The 20,984-nt window shown below is 46.3% G+C and overlaps 1 protein-coding gene across 1 annotated transcript in view; it reads left to right on the top strand.

Annotated features, from left to right (window-relative positions):
- LOC134948910 (ubiquitin carboxyl-terminal hydrolase 12-like) overlaps window positions 1-20,984 on the top strand; it is a 190,347-nt gene that overhangs the window by 68,344 nt on the left and 101,019 nt on the right. Inside the window, exon 2 of the mRNA XM_063937190.1 lies at window positions 12,418-12,498. Within this exon, the coding sequence (XP_063793260.1) occupies window positions 12,418-12,498 (81 nt within the window). The remainder of the gene's footprint in view (window positions 1-12,417; window positions 12,499-20,984) is intronic.

The following is a 20,984-nucleotide window of genomic DNA, read 5'->3' as shown; positions in this document are numbered from 1 at the left end:
CTCCCTCAACACACTGGCGCCATTTCTCCTTCACAGTTCCGCTGGAAGGAAGCTCCCTGGCTCTCCCCTGCAGTCTACACTACAGAAAAGGGTAAAAAAGAGAGGGGGGGGGCACTAAATTTAGGCGCAGTAAATATTATAGCAGCTATAGGGGACATAATTCAGTTAGTCCCTGCATTATATAGCGCTCTGGTGTGTGCTGGCATACTCTCTCTCTGTCTCCCCAAAGGGCTTCTGTGGGTTCCTGTCCTCTGTTAGAGCATTCCCGGTGTGTGTGCGGTGTGTCGGTACGGCTGTGTCGACATGTTTGATGAGGAAAATTATGTGGAGGCGGAGCAGATGCCTATAGAAGTGATGTCACCCCCTGCGGGGCAGACACCTGAGTGGATGGTTTTATGGAAGGAATTACGTGCAAGTGTCGACTCCTTACACAAAAAATTTGACGACATGCCAAATGCGGGACAGCCGGCTTCTCAGCTCGTGCCTGCCCAGGTATCTCAAAGGCCATCAGGGGCTCTAAAACGCCCGCTACCTCAGATGGCAGACGCAGATGTCGACACGGATACTGATACCAGTGTCGACGACGATGAGTCAAATCTAATGTCCACTAGGGCCATTCGTTGCATGATTGAGGCAATGAAGGAGGTATTACACATATCGGATATAAACCCAGGTACCACTAAAAAGGGTATTATGTTTGGGGAGAAAAAACTACCCGTAGTTTTTCCCCCATCTGAAGAATTAAATGAAGTGTGTGAAGAAGCGTGGGCTTTCCCCGATAAAAGATTGGTAATCCCTAAAAAATTACTAATGGCGTTCCCTTTCCCGCCAGAGGATAGGGCACGTTGGGAAACACCTCCTAGGGTGGATAAAGCACTCACACGTTTGTCTAAAAAGGTGGCACTTCCGTCTCCGGATACGGCCGCCCTAAAGGAGCCTGCGGATAGAAAGCAGGAGGCGATCCTGAAGTCTTTATATACACACTCAGGCATTATACTTAGACCAGCTATTGCGTCAGCATGGATGTGCAGTGCTGCCGCTGCATGGTCAGATTCCCTGTCAGAAAATATTGACACCCTAGACATGGACACTATTCTCCTAACCATAGAGCATATAAAAGACTCAGTCTTATACATGAGAGATGCACAGAGGGAGATCTGCCGGCTGGCATCTAAAATAAGTGCATTGTCCATTTCTGCTAGGAGAGGCTTATGGACTCGGCAGTGGACAGGGGATGCAGATTCCAAAAGGCACATGGAAGTTTTGCCTTATAAGGGTGAGGAGTTATTTGGGGATGGTCTCTCGGACCTAGTTTCCACAGCGACAGCTGGGAAGTCAGCATTTTTACCCCAGGTTCCCTCACAGCCTAAAAAAGCGCTGTTTTATCAAGTACAGTCCTTCCGGACCCAGAGAAACAGGCGAGGAAAAGGCAGGTCCTTTCTGTCCAGAGGTAGGGGAAAAAGGCTGCAACAAACAGCAGGTTCCCTGGAGCAAAAGTCCTCCCCCGCTTCTTCCAAGTCCGCCGCATGACGGTGGGGCTCCACAGGCGGAGCCAGGTACGGTGGGGGGCCGCCTCAAAAATTTCAGCGATCAGTGGGCTCGCTCACAGGTGGATCCCTGGATCTTGCAAGTAGTATCTCAGGGGTACAGACTGGAATTCGAGGCGTCTCCCCCCCGCCGTTTCCTCAAATCTGCCTTGCCAACAACTCCCTCAGGCAGGGAGGCTGTGCTAGAGGCAATTCACAAGCTGTATTCCCAGCAGGTGATAGTCAAGGTGCCCCTACTTCAACAAGGACGGGGTTACTATTCCACACTGTTTGTGGTACCAAAACCGGACGGTTCGGTGAGACCCATTTTAAATTTGAAATCCTTGAACACATACATAAAAAAGTTCAAGTTCAAGATGGAATCGCTCAGGGCGGTTATTGCAAGCCTGGACGAGGGGGATTACATGGTATCCCTGGACATCAAGGATGCTTACCTGCATGTCCCCATTTATCATCCTCACCAGGAGTACCTCAGATTTGCGGTACAAAATTGCCATTACCAATTCCAGACGCTGCCGTTTGGACTGTCCATGGCACCGAGGGTGTTTACCAAGGTAATGGCGGAAATGATGATACTCCTTCGAAAAAAGGGAGTTTTAATTATCCCGTACTTGGACGATAAAGGCGAGATCCAGGGAGCAGTTGTTGGTAGGAGTAGCACTATCTCAGGAGGTGCTACACCAGCACGGTTGGATTCTGAATATTCCAAAGTCACAGCTGGTTCCGACGACACGTCTACTGTTCCTGGGAATGATTTTGGACACAGTCCAGAAAAAAGTGTTTCTCCCGGAGGAGAAAGCCAAGGAGCTGTCATCTCTAGTCAGAGACCTCCTGAAACCAAAACAGGTGTCGGTGCATCACTGCACGCGAGTCCTGGGAAAGATGTTGGCTTCTTACGAAGCAATTCCTTTTGGCAGGTTCCATGCCAGAATCTTTCAGTGGGACCTGTTGGACCAATGGTCCGGATCGCATCTTCAGATGCATCGGCTAATAACCCTGTCTCCAAGAACCAGGGTGTCTCTGCTGTGGTGGCTGCAGAGTGCTCATCTCCTAGAGGGCCGCAGATTCGGCATACAGGACTGGGTCCTGGTGACCACGGATGCCAGCCTTCGAGGCTGGGGGGCAGTCACACAGGGAAGAAACTTCCAAGGACTATGGTCGAGTCAGGAGACATCCTTACACATAAATATTCTAGAACTAAGGGCCATTTACAATGCCCTAAGTCAGGCAAAACCCCTGCTTCTACACCAGCCGGTACTGATCCAGTCAGACAACATCACGGCGGTCGCCCATGTAAACCGACAGGGCGGCACAAGAAGCAGGACGGCAATGGAAGAAGCCACAAGGATTCTCCGATGGGCGGAAAATCACGTGCTAGCACTGTCAGCAGTGTTCATTCCGGGAGTGGACAACTGGGAAGCAGACTTCCTCAGCAGGCACGACCTCCACCCGGGAGAGTGGGGACTTCATCCAGAAGTCTTCACACTGATTGTAAATCGTTGGGAACGGCCACAGGTGGACATGATGGCGTCCCGCCTAAACAAAAAACTGGAGAGATATTGCGCCAGGTCAAGGGACCCTCAGGCGATAGCGGTGGACGCTCTAGTGACACCGTGGGTGTACCAGTCAGTTTGTGTTCCCTCCTCTGCCTCTCATACCAAAGGTACTGAGAATAATAAGAAAACGAGGAGTAAGGACAATACTCGTGGTTCCGGATTGGCCAAGAAGAGCTTGGTACCCGGAACTTCAAGAGATAATCTCAGAGGACCCATGGCCTCTGCCGCTCAGACAGGACCTGCTGCAGCAGGGGCCCTGTCTGTTCCAAGACTTACCGCGGCTGCGTTTGACGGCATGGCGGTTGAACGCCGGATCCTAAAGGAAAAGGGCATTCCGGAGGATGTCATTCCTACGCTGATTAAAGCCAGGAAAGATGTAACGGTAAAACATTATCACCGCATATGGCGGAAATATGTTGCTTGGTGTGAGGCCAATAAGGCCCCAACAGAGGAATTTCAGCTGGGTCGATTTCTGCACTTCCTACAGGCAGGAGTGACTATGGGCCTAAAATTAGGCTCCATTAAGGTACAGATATCGGCTCTGTCGATTTTCTTCCAAAAAGAACTAGCTTCACTACCTGAAGTTCAGACATTTGTAAAAGGAGTGCTGCATATTCAGCCCCCCTTTGTGCCTCCAGTGGCGCCCTGGGATCTCAACGTGGTGTTGAATTTCCTAAAATCACATTGGTTTGAGCCACTAAAGACCGTGGATCTAAAATATCTCACGTGGAAAGTGGTCATGTTATTGGCCTTGGCTTCGGCCAGGCGTGTATCAGAATTGGCGGCTTTGTCATTTATCTGATTTTCCATATGGATAGGGCAGAATTGAGGACTCGTCCCCAGTTCCTCCCTAAGGTGGTATCTGCTTTTCACTTGAACCAACCTATTGTAGTACCTGCGGCTACTAGCGACTTGGAGGATTCCAAGTTACTGGACGTAGTCAGGGCCTTAAAAATTTATGTTTCCAGGACGGCTGGAGTCAGGAAAACTGACTCGCTATTTATCCTGTATGCACCCAACAAACTGGGTGCTCCTGCTTCTAAGCAGACTATTGCTCGCTGGATTTGTAGCACAATTCAGCTGGCGCATTCTGCGGCTGGACTGCCGCATCCTAAATCAGTAAAAGCCCATTCTACAAGGAAGGTGGGCTCATCTTGGGCGGCTGCCCGAGGGGTCTCGGCTTTACAACTTTGCCGAGCTGCTACTTGGTCAGGGGCAAACACGTTTGCAAAATTCTACAAATTTGATACCCTGGCTGAGGAGGACCTTGAGTTCTCTCATTCGGTGCTGCAGAGTCATCCGCACTCTCCCGCCCGTTTGGGAGCTTTGGTATAATCCCCATGGTCCTTACGGAGTTCCCAGCATCCACTAGGACGTCAGAGAAAATAAGAATTTACTCACCGGTAATTCTATTTCTCGTAGTCCGTAGTGGATGCTGGGCGCCCGTCCCAAGTGCGGATTGTCTGCAATACTTGTACATAGTTGTTGTTCACAAAAGGGTTATTGTTATGAGCCATCTGTTGAGAGGCTCAGTTAAATTTCATACTGTTAACTGGATATGGTATCACGAGTTATACGGTGTGATTGGTGTGGCTGGTATGAGTCTTACCCGGGATTCAAAATCCTTCCTTATTGTGTCAGCTCTTCCGGGCACAGTATCCTAACTGAGGCTTGGAGGAGGGTCATAGTGGGAGGAGCCAGTGCACACCAGGTAGTCTAAAAGCTTTCTTTTAGTTGTGCCCAGACTCCTGCAGAGCCGCTACCCCCCCCCCCCCCCCATGGTCCTTACGGAGTTCCCAGCATCCACTACGGACTACGAGAAATAGAATTACCGGTGAGTAAATTCTTATTTAAAGCTTCCAGTAAACGTAAAGAGGTCACTAGCCTGGTTGCTACAGACGGACCATCTAGACAAAGGGAGACCCTTTTGGATAGCAGATTGGCAAATACTGACAACAGATGCCAGTCTTCAAGGCTGGGGAGCAGTATTTGAAAATTTTTGGTTCCAGGGAAAATGGACCACAAGGGAAAGTTGCCTGACAATAAATCTGTTGGAAATAAGGGCCATATATATGGCTCTGGTTCAGGCAAAGGACACTTTGCAAGGAAGACCAGTCCAGATCCGCTCAGACAATGCAACAGCAGTAGCGTACCTCAACCATCAGGGAGGAACTCACAGCAAAAGATTGATGGCGGAAGTAACTCACATACTAAGATGGGCAGAACTCCATCTTCCGGCATTGTCCGCAGTGTTTGTGCCAGGAGTGCTGAACTGCGAAGTGGACTTTCTCAGTCAACACACCATTCAGGAGACCGAATGGGCGTTGCACCCGGAAGTATTTCAGACTCTAGTAAACAGATGGGGTCTGCCAGAGATAGATCTCATGGCGTCCCGTTTGAACAACAAAGTTCCGGCATATGGGTCAGGAACAAAGGATCCCGGGGCGATCCTTGTAGATGCACTGTCAGTGAAATGGGAATTTCATCTGGCATATCTGTTTCCTCCAATCTCCCTGTTACCCAGGGTGGTGAGAAAAATAAAGCAGGCAATGGGAGCCATAATTATAATATCTCCAGCCTGGCCCAGAAGGCATTGGTACATAGATCTACTAAGGATGTCCGTGGAAGCTCCAATTGCGCTTCCTCAACGTCCAGATCTATTAAGGCAGGGGCCTTGTTATCACAGTCATCTGGAACGTCTGTCTTTGACGGCGTGGCTGTTGAAACCTCTATCCTAAAATCAAGAGGATTTTCACAACAGGTAATTCAAACCATGCTTAGAGCAAGAAGCCATCTTCAGCTCGTATTTATCATCGAATATGGCAGGCCTATATTCTTTGGTGTAGCGAAAGAGGTGTGGATCCAAAATCTTTTAGAGTATCCAGGATTTTGGATTTCCTCCAAGCAGGAATGGATAAGAGTTTAAAGGTGGCTTCCTTGAGAGTTCAAGTATCAGCATTAACTGTATGGTTTCAGAAAAAGATTGCTAACCTACTGGATGTGCGTACTTTTTTTCCAGGGAATTTTGAACATTCAACCACCGTTTATTCCTCCTGCAGTACCCTGGGATTTAAATCTGGTTCTTAAAATACTTCAGGGGGCGCCGTTTGAACCGCTTAAGAGAGCTGATCTTAAATGGTCGATGGCTAAAGTTCTCTTTCTACTGACGATGGCGTCAGCTAGAAGAGTGTCAGATTTAGGAGCGCTGTCGTGTAATGCTCCTTTTCTGATCTTTTTTCCAGATAAGGCAGTTCTCAGAATTAAATCTGGTTATCTTCCAAAGGTGGTCTCAAAGTTTCACCTGAACGAAGAAATTGTAGTCCCGGCTTTTCAGGTATCGGGACTTTCTGCGGGAGAAGCGTCGCTGGACGTAGTCCGTGCGTTAAGAATTTACGTAGATCGTACTAGTGCCATCAGAAAGACAGATTCTCTTCATTCTCTACGGATTTCACAAAAGAGGATGGCCTGCTACTAAACAGACACTAGCAAGATGGCTTCGAAATGACGATTTCAGAAGCATATTCTCGTGCCGATCTCCCTGCTCCGGCTAATGTCTCTGCACACTCTACACGTAGGGTAGGTCCTTCATGGGCAGCACAACATGGTGCTTCAGCAGAATAGATTTGTAAGGCAGCCACATGGTCTTCCGTTAACACATTCATTAGACATTATGCCTTGAATACTTTTGCCTCTCATGACACTGAATTCGGGCGAAAGGTTCTCCTGAATAATCAGGAGCGTCCCCACCACTAATAATGGCTTTGGGAATCCCATTGTTATCCTGTGGATAACCTGTGGACCCAGCCGGAGAAATATATGTTATGGTAAAGAACTTACCGTTGATAACGGAATTTCTCCTATGTCCACAGGGATCCCACCCTGACTCACCTAATTTGAGGATCTTTACAATCACTCAACCTCTTCCCTCTTATATGGAAAGGTGTGCTTGTGTGTTCTTATCGCCTGAATAGGGTTCTACATGATGCTCCTGCCTAATTGCTGTGAAAACAACTGATTTGACTGAGTCGGTGGACGGGATTATATGGAGGAGCCTGATGCATCCTGGGAGGCCAGAAAGCTCGTGACTATTTTGTGCCATTTCCGCTGTCGCTCCGGCATATCCCAATGTTATCCTGTGGATACCTGTGGACATAGGAGAAATTCCGTTATGAACGGTAAGTTCTTACCATAACGTATATTTTTTGCCAAGTCCCTGGATTATAACTTTTAAGAAGAGGGCCGATCTACACCGGATTCTTTGTAAGTATAATTTTATTTACAGGTACCCCGGGATTCTACTGGACAAGAGGACCGAGTGCTTCGGGTCAACATAGGTAATTATGTATGTAAGTGTGCATGTATGTACATTAAACTTTTCCTTTCACGGTGTCTGTGTTTTGTTTTTATTTGGGTATTTTTTTTGTAGTAGAACTACAGGTACCAGCGGGCCCATTTCCCCCAGCATGCTGGTACTTGTGGTTCTCCAAGTACCAGCTTGCGGAGAAGGCTTGCTGGGACTTGTAGTTCTGCTACAAAAAACACGGGCTTCACCCTTGGTCCTTGGGTGGCTGGAGGGGGGGAGCCCTTGATTTAAGGGTTCCCCTCTCCTCCGGGGTACCCCGGCCAGTGGTGACTAGTTGGAGATTTAATGCCAGGGCCGCCGGGACCAATATAAAAGTGTCCTCCGGCTGTGGCATTATCTCTCTGACTAGTGGAGCCCAGTGCTGGTGGTAAAAATGTGGGGGACCCCTACGTTTTTTGTCCCCCGTAATTTTGGCACCAGGACCAGGCGCAGAGCCCGGTGCTGGTTGTTTAAATATGTGGGAACCCCAGTCAGTTTTTTCCCTGTATTTTTACAACCATGACCGGCTCAAAGAGCCCGAGGCTGGTTATGCTTAGGAAGGGGGACCCCACGCAAATTGTTTTGGGGATTTTTAACTATTTCTTCACTTCTCAGAATGCACACAATGAAGCCCTGCACTGATCTCACAGATCCGGCCAGGATTCCTTGTGTTTTGTCATGCAGTGTTTTACTAATCACTCCCGTAAACGCTGCCTGACATCACTAATGACATTGACATCGGAAAAAACTAAAATGCAGAATACGACAGCATAGTAAATGAGACGTAAAACCCCCAAAAGTTGCAAATTGACACTACCGATGTCATTCGTGTTTAATCTCCCACCAAATCCCGACAATTACGAATCTTGGTAAATATACCTCATGGCCTGTTTCAGAGATGTACACAAACTTTATTTTTGCACATGTACCGTAATGTTTTGCATCGTCGCAAAGAATATTTGTTCTCAAAATGATTGACAGGGACCAATTGGGGTAGCTAATCTGATCTGCAACAGATACTGCTTCTTTGTACTCAGTCACTGGGATTTGCAAAAGCTACTGGTGGGCATCTCACTACAAATCCAGATGGCAGTGACAGTTTCATGTTTTCGCACATAATTACATTTTCAGCTACTGCTTATAAGTTAGGTTGCCTCGATGCTGTGCGATGTTGCATATCAATGCTGACGGATGCTAACACTCCTTACTGAAATGAGCCAAGGAAAATACTGGAATGCAGTGCATTTGTTTTTGACAATAAGTGCCATGCTATACTATTAGGTGGCCTAATTAGTACAAATGTGAAATGCAGGAATTTTGCAAAACAAAGGAATGTAACATTTGAACGCAGCTGTGCAATCTTTCAGTTTTTTCTAAATTTTTTTTTAATTTGTTTTAAATTACTAGTGAAAGTCGTATGGAGAGATGGGGCAGCTGACAGTAGCAGCCAGTCAGTGCTTCACTACCATTTTAGGTGATTCTAAACTCACCTTAGTAGAGCTTGTTGTGCCCAGTTTAGCGCTGCCTGTAAGAACAATTATGAATTACTACCCAACAGCCAGAGAAGATGGATAACTATTTGTCACAGTAATGTGGACTTTGATCTCTGTCCTGCAATGTATCTGGATTCAGGGAAAGGGGAAGATAAAAATACCGGTCAACTGCTTGGACTGTTCAGGTTTAGAAATCTTGACCAGTACTTTGACACTTTCTCAGCTGCTGATGTTATCACCAGCAAATCCTCATTTAGCAGTCTGGAATAAAACATTGCAGGTTGCCCATTCATGTTGCAAATCGCCCTCCACATTTGCCAGTTATTAATATTTTTAGTCAATATTTATAGCAGCGCTGTACAAGGAACATGCACAGTAACGTGACCTATCAATAGGTACAAATTGTGAGATGTCACATCTAGTAACAGCATACAGCAATAAATTGATAGGCTAGGTAGGATGAGAATACAGGCTGAGACTAGGGCAACTCACTAACTTATCCTGTTCACAAGGTAAAATCGAGCATACAGTATCAGAGTCAATGAGTGGACCTGGAAAACAGGTGGCATTCTTTAGTGCTACAGAATGAAAATTAAGTTATTGGGCCCTGTACATGAGAGCTTACATGCTAAGGTAAGGGAGTGTGAGAGCTTACATACTAAGGTGGGGGTAGTGTGAGAGCTTACATACTAAAGGGAGGGAGCATGAGAGCTTATATACTAAGGGGAGGGAGCGTGAGAGCTTACATACTAAGGTGAGGGCGCGTGAGAGCTTACATACTAAGGGGAGGGAGCATGAGAGCTTATATACTAAGGGGATGGAGCGTGAGATCTTACATACTAAGGGGAGGGAGCTTGAGAGCTTATATACTAAGGGGAGGGAGCGTGAGAGCTTACATACTAAGGTGAGGGCGCGTGAGAGCTTACATACTAAGGGGAGGGAGCATGAGAGCTTATATACTAAGGGGATGGAGCGTGAGATCTTACATACTAAGGGGAGGGAGCTTGAGAGCTTACATACTATGGGGAGGGAGCGTGAGAGATTACATACTAAGGGGAGGGAGCGTGAGAGCTTGCATACTAAGGGGAAGGAGCGTGAGAGCTTACATACTAACTGGAGGGAGCGTGAGAACTTACATACTAAGGGAAAGGAGCATGAGCGCTTATATACTAAGGGGAGGGAGTGTAAGAGCTTACATAGTAAGGTGAGGGAGTGTGTGAGCTTACATACTAAGGTGAGGGAGCGTGAGAGCTTACGTACTGAGGTGAGGGAGCGTGAGAGCTTACGTACTAAGGTGAGGGAGCGTGAGAGCTTACATACTAAGGTGAGGGAGCGTGAGAGCTTACGTACTAAGGTGAGGGAGCGTGAGAGGTTACGTACTAAGGTGAGGGAGTGTGAGAGCTTACATACTAAGGTGAGGGAGTGTGAGAGCTTACATACTAAGGTGAGGGAGTGTGAGAGCTTACATACTAAGGTGAGGGAGCGTGAGAGCTTACATACTAAGGTGAGGGAGCATGAGAGCTTATATACTAAGGGGATGAAGCGTGAGAGCTTACATACTAAGGTGAGGGCGTGTGAGAGCTTACATACTAAGGGAAGGGAGCATGAGAGCTTACATACTAACTGGAGGGAGCGTGAGCGCTTATATACTAATTGGAGGGAGCGTGAGAGCTTATATACTAAGGGGAGGGAGCGTGAGAGCGTATATACTAAGGGGAGGGAGCGTGAGAGCTTACATACTAAGGGGAGGGAGCGTGAGAGCTTACATACTAAGGGGAGGGAGCGTGAGAGCTTACATACTAAGGGGAGGGAGCGTGAGAGCTTACATACTAAGGGGAGGGAGCGTGAGAGCTTACATACTAAGGGGAGGGAGCGTGAGAGCTTGCATTCTAAGGGGAGGGAGCGTGAGAGCTTGCATTCTAAGGGGAGGGAGCGTGAGAGCTTGCATTCTAAGGGGAGGGAGCGTGAGAGCTTGCATTCTAAGGGGAGGGAGCGTGAGAGCTTGCATTCTAAGGGGAGGGAGCGTGAGAGCTTGCATACTAAGGTGAGGGAGCGTGAGAGCTTGCATACTAAGGTGAGGGAGCGTGAGAGCTTGCATACTAAGGTGAGGGAGCGTGAGAGCTTGCATACTAAGGTGAGGGAGCGTGAGATCTTATATACTAAGGGGAAGAAGCGTGAGAGCTTACATACTAAGGTGAGGGAGTGTGAGAGCTTATATACTAAGGTGAGGGAGTGTGAGAGCTTACATACTAAGGTGAGGGAGGGTGAGAGCTTACATACTAAGGTGAGGGAGCGTGAGAGCTTACATACTAAGGTGAGGGAGCATGAAATCTTATATACTAAGGTGAGGAAGCGTGAGAGCTTACATACTAAGGTGAGGAAGCGTGAGCGCTTACATACTAAGGTGAGGGAGTGTGAGAGCTTACCGAGGGAGTGTAAGAGCTTGCATACTAAGGGGAGGGAGCGTCAGAGCTTAGATACTAAGGGGTGGAAGCTTGAAAGTTTACATACAAAGAGGAGGGATCGTGTGAGCTTGCATACTAAGGGTAGAGGAAGAGGCGGGGGGTGTGCTGGCATCAGAGGTAGAGCCAGAAAAGGAATGCTCGGTGAGATAAGTGAATTACGAGAGGAAAGACTAATGAGAACTGACTGAATAGAGGGTTTGAAGGAGAAGTGTTTGATCAAAAGTGGCAGACCGATCTAAAAAGATGAGAAGTGACCATTGGCTTCAGCGGGGTGGAAGTCCCTTTCTGTGTATCTGAGGGAATGGAAACCAAGTAGAATAGGGTGAAGAAGGGAATGGTTGGAAATGGATTTGGGTGGTCATTCAGAGTTGTTCGCTCGTTGCCGATTTTCGCTATGCTGCGATTTGTTGCTAAATGCGCATGGTACGCAGCGCACATGTGCTTAGTTATTTAACACAAAACTTAGTAGATTTGCTTTTGTTCGTGCGGCGCTTTTCAGTCGCACTGCTGTTCGGTAAATGATTGACAGGAAAGGGGCGTTTCTGGGTGGTAACTGAGCGTTTTCCGGGAGTGTGCTAAAAAACGCAGGCGTGTCAGGGAAAATCGAGGGAGTGACTGGAGAAACGGGGAGTGGCTGGCCGAACGCAGAGCGTGTTTGTGAGAAACTGCAAGAAAATATTTAGTAGCAATTCTGCTAATCTTTTGTTCGCTATTCTGCTAAACTAAGATACACACCCAGAGGGCGGCGGCCTAGCGTTTGCAATGCTGCTAAAAGCAGCTAGCGAGTGAACAACTCGGAATAACCACCTTGCTGAGTTGGAGATAGACCATCCTCTTTAAGAGCTTGGAGGCATAGAGGAGGAGAGAGAGCCACTGTACAGTTGTATTGGTGTTCTGCTGTGTGCAGAACCTGTTTTACAGATTAAAAAAATCAATAATACTAGTAATTTTGCACTATTACAAATGTTTTCTGTTTCCTAATGTAAACTTATTTTTTTTTCTTGTTTTCCACAGGGCACCAATGCCTCAACATTGGAAAAAGAGATCGGCCCAGAACAATTTCCTGTAAATGAACATTATTTTGGTTTGGTCAATGTAAGTTTTTATTATTTCCTTTTCTTGTTTCGCTGTTTATTTCTCTGTGGCCTCAATGATGATACTTGTAGCTTTATTGTACAGTTACCACAGGATAATCAGCCAACATCATGTAAGCGTTTTCTGTTACTTGATGGTTTAAAGACTGGAACACCTGTTATTTTCTCCTTCGTCCTAGAGGATGCTGGGGACTCCAAAAGGACCATGGGGTATAGACGGATCCGCAGGAGCTTGGGCACACTATAAAGACTTGAACTGGGTGTGAACTGGCTCCTCCCTCTATGCCCCTCCTCCAGACCTCAGTTAGACTCTGTGCCCAGGAGTGACTGGACACACACTAGGGGAGCTCTACTGAATTTCTCTGAAAAGACTTTGTTAGGTTTTTTATTTTCAGGGACACCTGCTGGCTACAGGGTCCCTGCATCGTGGGACTGAGGGGAGAGAAGTCAGACCTACTTCTTCTTAGTCCAAGGGCTCTGCTTCTTAGGCTACTGGACACCATTAGCTCCAGAGGGTTCGATCACTTGGTGCGCCTAGCTGCTTGTTCTCGGAGCCGCGCCGTCATCCCCCTCACAGAAGCCAGAAGAAAGAAGCCGGTTGAGTATGAGAAGTACAGAAGATGTCAGACGGCAGAAGACTTCAGTAACGGAGGTACAGCGCAGCGCTCCGTGCTCCCACACACCATCGGCACTCACAGGGTGCTGGGGGGGAGCGCCCTGGGCAGCAGTTACTGAGGTCTGGTTTAACTGGCAAAAGAGCACACTACGGGCCCCAGACACTGCGTACGATACCCCCGCCAGTTCATAGCAGCGGTCGCGCTGCGCGCCGGTGCTCCCACACACCAACGGTTTTACTTGGGTGCAGGGCGCAGGGGGGGGGGGGGCCCTGATCAGCAATAGGGTTTCAGTAGGTATATAGTGTGTACACTATATACGGTCCCCGGCCTGCATATATACTATAATGGGGCTGAAGCGCGCCGATGGGGGCGGGGCTTAGCCCTCACACACAGGAGTCCGCGCCATTTTCTCACTGTCCCCGCCAAGAAATCTGTAAAGCACAAACGGGGGGGGGGGGGGGGGCGGCACAGTCTTTTAGTGTTATGTTTGATATATATAACACTAGTTGTTTTATAGATGAGCATGTAATCATTCTTGTATGTATTTTCTGTGTGCTCCCTGTCAGATATACCCACTTTAGTTCAGTTGTGTCGACAGGCGGGAGTGTTCTGTCATAAACACCTATGGGGTTCACTGTCTGCATCGCCGACGCATGTGGGTACTTGATACAGTAGTCAACAGGTCGGTAGTGGTATGCTTGTAAAAAGTATAATACTATATGGGAGTCACAGTAGTATGTGGGTGACCCTCTCGACACCAACTGTTATCACCGGGTGTAAATGGACATGCTGTAACTGACTTATACCTGTGTATATATACATTTATAGGTATATGTATGGTAAGGCTCCATGGGCCTGTAGCTTGAGCACAGACATGGTAGTTTTTGTGGGGGAGTGATATTGGATTTGTATAGGTACACTTCCTCGGACCCCTCGGGGTCGCAAGAATGTAATTTTGCCTGTTTACTAATCCCTGCTGTTGACGAATACTAGGGTTTTCTGTCGACTATAATGTTTCGTGGTAGATCCACAACTGGGGCATTTCAGTACATGATCATACACATTCAGTACACATTAATGTCACTAGGGACCCGAAGGCTCCGGACAATCTGCTTATATGTATGAGATATATATATATATATATATATATATATATATATATATATATATATATATATATATATATATATATATATATATATATATATATATATATATATATATATATGATACAAAGAAATAGCTGCGCATCCACATCCACCTCAAATTCAGTATCAATAAATAACAGTCTGTGTCCATACAATACCGAGTTCTTTAAGATGTATCCTGCTGCTTCCTCCTTTTTTGGGACCAGAACCACTGGATCCAATGTACATGTAAATAGAAGAAGAATGGAGTGCGCAGGTATGAGAAAAATATCACAAATTCATTTATTGAACAATAATGCTCACATACATCTTAGCTCTTGAAGATCAGCATGGTCAGTCGTTTGGCTGTAAGTATCCACGGGTGTCTCCCACTGGGACTCGCTCAGGACGGCACACCACACAGCGCGGTCAGACGTTATTCTGGTCCAGGTGTGTCGGATGAATTATTGTTCAATAAATGAATTTGTGATATTTTTCTCAAACCTGCGCACTCCATTCTTCTTCTATTTATATATATTTATATATATATATATATATATATATATTTGGGATATGTGTGTAATTGTGTATTACATTGTGTATATTCATATTATGATTTATAATGAATGCTGAAGTAATAGTATTCCTTCTCATGTGCTGGTCGCTCTGTTGATAAAGCTCTAGGTCGGCCGTGACTCACACCCTCTCAAGGAGTCCGAAGGTTTATTCTTTTCCAGTCACGTATAGAATACTGTGAAAGTCAACTCCTGGTCGACACGGGGCCCTGTCTCAAAGGATCGTATACAGGAAAGCTAAGTGATATTATATTTCTATGCTGTGGGCTTATTTGCATTACATGCACATGAGGTGTTTGTATTCGGTAAGACATCAGATAGGTTTACCCTACAGAGAGAGGGGAGGTTCCTTATGTTGGTTCTTCTTTATAACATTGCGGCAGGCTGCCGTACGTAGACAGGAAGTGTGGCCGGGGGACTGCTGAGGCTGACTCCGAGAGTTACTGGAGTTTTTCCCTGGGACGGGGTACCGCTGTTTGGGGGGGGATGCCTTAGTTCAGTCAATCTCGGTGGATACTGCTGGTAAGTCTAACTTCGGGAGTTAAATTCCCTCACAACGGTTGGTGACGCATTCTTTTGTGGGATGCAGTCGTTTTAACCGGTTCGATACAGTTCTTTTTTCCTTTTCTGTGTAGCCTGTGGAAGGTGAAAAGGTAAGAGTTCTGCAGCCTTGTTAGGTTCGCAGAAGAGGATGTCGTTTCTGTTTCTACCACATACACCACATGTCGCGGAGTCTATATGGCTGGACCCCACTCCGGTGAGGACTCAGTTACTACTTTCAGTTAGTCCGGGAATAGACTAGGACCAGTGAGTTACTTATAGAATCCAAAGGGGGACATTCTGGAGTTACAGATGTTTCCCCTCACTGATTTTCTAATGGATATTGCAGTTTCCTCTCTGGAAGGGGAGGTAGTACGCGACGCCATACCAGACGTGCGTCAGGTTCAGGGCCTTGTCCTCCTGTCCCGGTTATAAAAAATAAATAAATACATTTACATGCGTTGTTCTACGCATTCAGATTACCTGGAGGGATATCCAGGATTGTCTTTGCCATTTCACCGGAGTGATGGTAGTATGATGGTTTTCTTTCAATAGTAAGAGCCATTGTTATTCTGTACTGAGACGTTCTCCTGATTGAGGTGAGGTTAAGAATCAAGTGGTGCAAATCGTTGTTTCTCTCTGACTGTTCTTCAACACAGGGAAGGGCTGTTGTTCCCAACGACGCAGATGTCGGAGGTGGGTATCAGAGTAGATACTGAACGGTTGAGGTTCTGTGTTTTCCTGTGGAAAGAGGTCTGAGGATCCAGAGTCGGATCAGATTTGTAGTGACAATCCATCAATATGTTCCGTTGATGAAGAAGTTGGGTGCGGCCTAAGAGGCCTTTTCGGTGAGCAGGTCAAATGCCAGAGTGGTTTTCACGGGACCAGTTGGAAATGCGGTCCGGGTCTCAACGGCACATGCACCGGAATATAATCCTAATGGCCAGGATATCACTCCTGTGGTGTCTGCTCAGTTCTCACCTCCTAGAGGGACGAAGGTTCAGGATCCAGGATTAGATCCTGGTGTCCATGTATGCAGATCTCCGAGGCTGGGGAGCAGTCCTTGCATGGGAAGTATTTCCAGAGGAAAAGGTCATGCTGCGAAGCTTGTCTACAATAAGCTTTCTTGTATTAAGAGCTGTTTTCAACGAACATATTCTTCGTGATCTGCCTGTGTTAATTCTGTCGGACGACTTGACAGCAGTGGCGTAAGTAAGCCGCTAGGGCGGAACAAGGAGCAAAGCAGGAATGGCAGAAGCTGAAATAGTTTTCTGCTGGGTGGAAAGACTGGTTAACGTTATATTAGCAGTCTTCGTTCCGGACGTAAACGACGGAGAAATAGATTTCCTCTGCAGACACGATCTCCATCCGGGAGAAATAGTCGTCATCGAGAAGTTACACAGAAGTGATAAGTCTTTGAGGAGTGCCTCAATTGGGCATGTTGGCGTCTCGCCTCAACGAGAGACTTCAGGGATATTGTTCCAGGTCAAGAGACACTCAAGCTATAGCAGTGGATGCCCTCGTGACACATTGGGTGTTTTTTCAGTCGGTCTATGTGTCCCCTCCGCTTTCACTCTTCTGAAGGTGATAAGCGTAAGAAGAACGGAGGTTCCGGCGATCCTCATTGTTCCGGTCTAGCCAAGGAGGGCTTGGTATCCAGTTCTTCAAGATTTATTCATAGAAGATCCCTGGCCTCTTCCTCTACGTGAGGAACTGTTACAGCAAGATCCGGGCGTGTATCAAGACTTACCACGGCTGCGTTTGACAGCGTGGCAGTTGAACGCCATATCCTAGTCCGAAAGGGTATTCCCAGTGAGGTCATTTCCACACTTCTTCAGGCTAGAAAAGAAGTAACGGCAAAGCCTTACCACCGTATTTGTCGTAAATATGTGTCTTGGTGTGAATCCAAGAAGGCTCCTACGGAAGACTTTCAGCTGAGTCGTTCTTCTCCGTTCTTTGCAAGTGTGGATGCAGGCCTAAAGTTAGGCTCCGTTTCAGGGCAGTTTTGGCCTTATAAATTTTCTTTAAAAAAAAAAAAAGAAAGAATTGGCCACCTTTCCGGAAGTTCAGACTTTCGTGAAAGGAGTACTGCACATCCAACCTCCATTGGTGCCCCCATTGGCACAGTGGGATCTTGACGTGGTGTTGCGTTTGTGTCACACTGATTGGAACCTTTATTAAAGGTTGTGTTAAAATTTCTCTCTTGAAGAGTGGTCATGCTATTGCCTTTGGGCGACCGCAAGGCGGTTGTCGGAAGTAGCGGCTTTGTCTCACAAGAGCTCGTTTGATCTTCCAAGTGGATAGAATTGAGAACTCGGATAGTAGTTCTGCCGAAAAGAGTTTTCTGTGTTTATCAAAAACCTGCTTATTTTGATGCCTGTGGTGACTTCAGCATTGGCTGATTCAAAGTCTCTCGATGTAGTCAGGGCTTTGAAGATTTATGTCGCCAGTTGGGCTCAGATTGGGGAAACAGAGGCTCTGTTTGTCCGGTATGCTCCCAGCATGCTTGGGGCGCCTGCATCTCTGCAGTGTGTTACACGCTGGATCTGTGATACGATTCAGCGTGCTAGTTCAATGACTGGGTTGCCGTTCCCGAAGTCGTGGGAGACCCATACTACTAGGAAGATGGGCTCTTCTTGGGTGGATGCCCGAGGTGTCTCGGCGGGTTAACTTTGCCGAGCGACTACTTGGTCGGGTTTCAAACACCTTTGCTAAGCTCTACAAGTTTGATACCCTGGCTGATGGGGACCTCGTGTTTGCTCAATCGGTGCTTCAGAGTCGTCCGCACTCTCCCGCCTGGTTTGGAGCTTTGGTATAATCCCCATGGTCCTTTTGGAGTCCCCAGCATCCTCTAGGACGAATGAGAAAATAGGATTTTAATACCTACCGGTAAATCCTTTTCTCTTAGTCCGTAGAGGATGCTGGGCGCCCGTCCCAGTGCGTACTGTGTCTGCAGTTATTGATTTTGGTTGCACTTTGTGGTGTTTCTTCTCTGTCAGGCTATCGCTGACGTTGTTCCATGCCATGGCATGCGGTTTCTTATTATTGGTTGTGTTGACACACAGGTTGTGTTACATATTCTCTCAGCATATGGCTGTATGTTTTTCATACCGTGGGCTGGTATTCTGTTGAATGCCATGTTTTGCGGTATGTTCATGGTGTGAGCTGGTATAACACTCACTGTGTTTTAAATTATAAATTCTTTCCTCGAAATGTCCATCTCTCCTGGGCACAGTTTTCTAACTGAGGTCTGGAGGAGGAGCATAGAGGGAGGAGCCAGTTCACACCCAGTTTAAGTCTTTATAGTGTGCCCAAGCTCCTGCATCCGTCTATACCCCATGGTCCTTTTGGAGTCCCCAGCATCCTCTACGGACTAAGAGAAAAGGATTTACCGGTAGGTATTAAAATCCTGTTTTCCTGAAGTTGCTGACCCAGTAGTCACAGAGCTGAAGAAGAGAAGACATCGGACTTTGGATCACGTATTAGATTACAGATGTGTCCTCATGCAGCTAGCCTATATAAGCCATGCAGAGCTGCCAGGTCCAGTGCAATTCTGCTAGCGTTGAGCGTCTTTTTTGCTGAGAATGCGTATTAGTCTTAACATGATGCAGCTAGGACTATGCTGATTAATTTGATATGCGACACTTGTATATTGTGTGTGACCGAGTGTGTATATGGAGCACAACGGAACTTGTATTGGAAAAAAGTTGTGACTACATTGTAGCACGTCACATTCAGTCAGTGATTCAGTTGCACACACGTGTCACATATGAAATAAATCACACTGTCTCCTGCTGCATCACGTTGCGACGATGACACGTTTTAGGCAAAAAAAGACACCTGACGTTGGCAGAGTCTCATGGGACCCAGGGCGCCGAGAGGGGCTGTTTGGCGCGACTGCAGCAATGATGTATGAGGACACATCTGTAGTAAAGTCTGTGGCTATACAACCAGTAGCAGACTCATTTGAGCTGGTATGTCTTAGCGTTCCTGCCCAGCACATCTCCAGTTAAGGTCTTCTGTATAAGTGAGTTCTAGGGACAGCTTTGCTGTGATTGGGACAGTCTGTGGTCAATGACTGCTTGGCTAAATCCATTAAATACCCTTAGCTTCTATTTACTTTGCAAGGGTTACTGTGCTAGTTTAAGAAAGATTCCATTCTTAATCATGTATTTCTTAAATAGTGCAAAGATGTAAGCAGTCCTACAGCTTCTCTGCTTCTTTCCTATATGGTGACTGACAACAAATCGTTATGCAGTGAGGCTTTGAGTGAGAACCTAATCTCCATGGACTGTTTATAAAGTTGTCTTTTCAGCAGGAGCTCTGTAATACAGTAACCGCTCAGTCAGTTATCACACAACACTATTAACTTTCCAGGTAATGATTGAAGAGTTATTGGTTTCAAGAGGTTTGGAAAATCTAGTCACTTCCCTTGAGAATCTCCAGTTCTTTTTTGTATGCAATAGGGTGCGCTAAATGCGAAAAGCTGGTGAACAGATCTGCTTGACCTGTTGTATGTGATATTAGAGGTTAATACTTCCCTTTATATCACCTATAAGCATATACTTCTTAGGTCCGTTCCACATATGAAAAAGAAATAAAAAGATGCATATAGTGTAGTATGTTTAAAATGAAACAGAATTTAATCATAAAACAAATACACAAAATTCCTAAAAACACTTGTTTTTTCCTCCCACAATGATGGGTAATAAAGGTGGAGGATTACCAGATGAGAGTGATCAATGGGCGTATAAGATGTAACCTTAGGGTAACTGGCTCCGGAACCGGGTTCCCTCGTCCACGTCCCAATCGTCTGGTCAGCCTTACACCTGCTGGTGGTTCAATGGATACTTCACTCTCCTGCTGCTACGCGTTTCGGGAATGTCCCTTCATCAGGCAGTGAGAGTGAAGTGAATGGGTTGCCTCTTTATACCCACAATCTGGATTACTTCCAGGTTAAAGGTCAACAACTTTAACCAATGTTTAACATATACCAAACACTAAAAAAAATTTTTCCTATATAAACACACTTCATAATTAAAATTGCATAATAAATGGCAGAGCTGGAAATGTTCTAAAAAAAGAATACAGAAGATCGTATAATGCTGACCGGAAGTGACGTCAGCGTGACCTCCGTTTTTTCTTGTGATCAATAATATATATATTAAACCTCCCAGTTAAATACAATGAGATGGAGTCCAAGCTTGTACACACTGTATAATAGTGCTTGCTCATCAGAAGGTCTATAAACATCTGCAAAAAGTTCTATTTTGCGGACTGGTTGGAACGCATCTGGAGCGCAATGTGGCTTCCGGCAGCGTACTTCCGGTTCGGTGGAACGCATTTGGAACGCATCCGGTCTTTAGTAACGCACTTCCGGTTGCGGCAATCAGTCCTTGAAGGCGGAAAACTGTTTATAATGAAGATCTGAGACTCATATGTGACCGCTGAAGTCCATTAAATTCTATATAAGTTATACATTGGTTAATCTTCAAAAATTCAGAGATTTTGTTTTCCCTGTTGATGTTTCATATGTTTCGGTTCCATTTTGCTTGTGGGCTATCATGCCCATACTGCAGACTTAAATGAAATGGCAGTTAAAATCTTTTCACATATAAATACTTAATG

This window comes from Pseudophryne corroboree, chromosome 8 (assembly GCF_028390025.1).
Source record: "Pseudophryne corroboree isolate aPseCor3 chromosome 8, aPseCor3.hap2, whole genome shotgun sequence".
In the NCBI taxonomy this organism is placed as follows: domain Eukaryota; kingdom Metazoa; phylum Chordata; class Amphibia; order Anura; family Myobatrachidae; genus Pseudophryne; species Pseudophryne corroboree.
The sequence above is the reverse complement of the archived record's forward strand: the minus strand, read 5'-3'. Positions and strand labels throughout refer to the sequence as shown.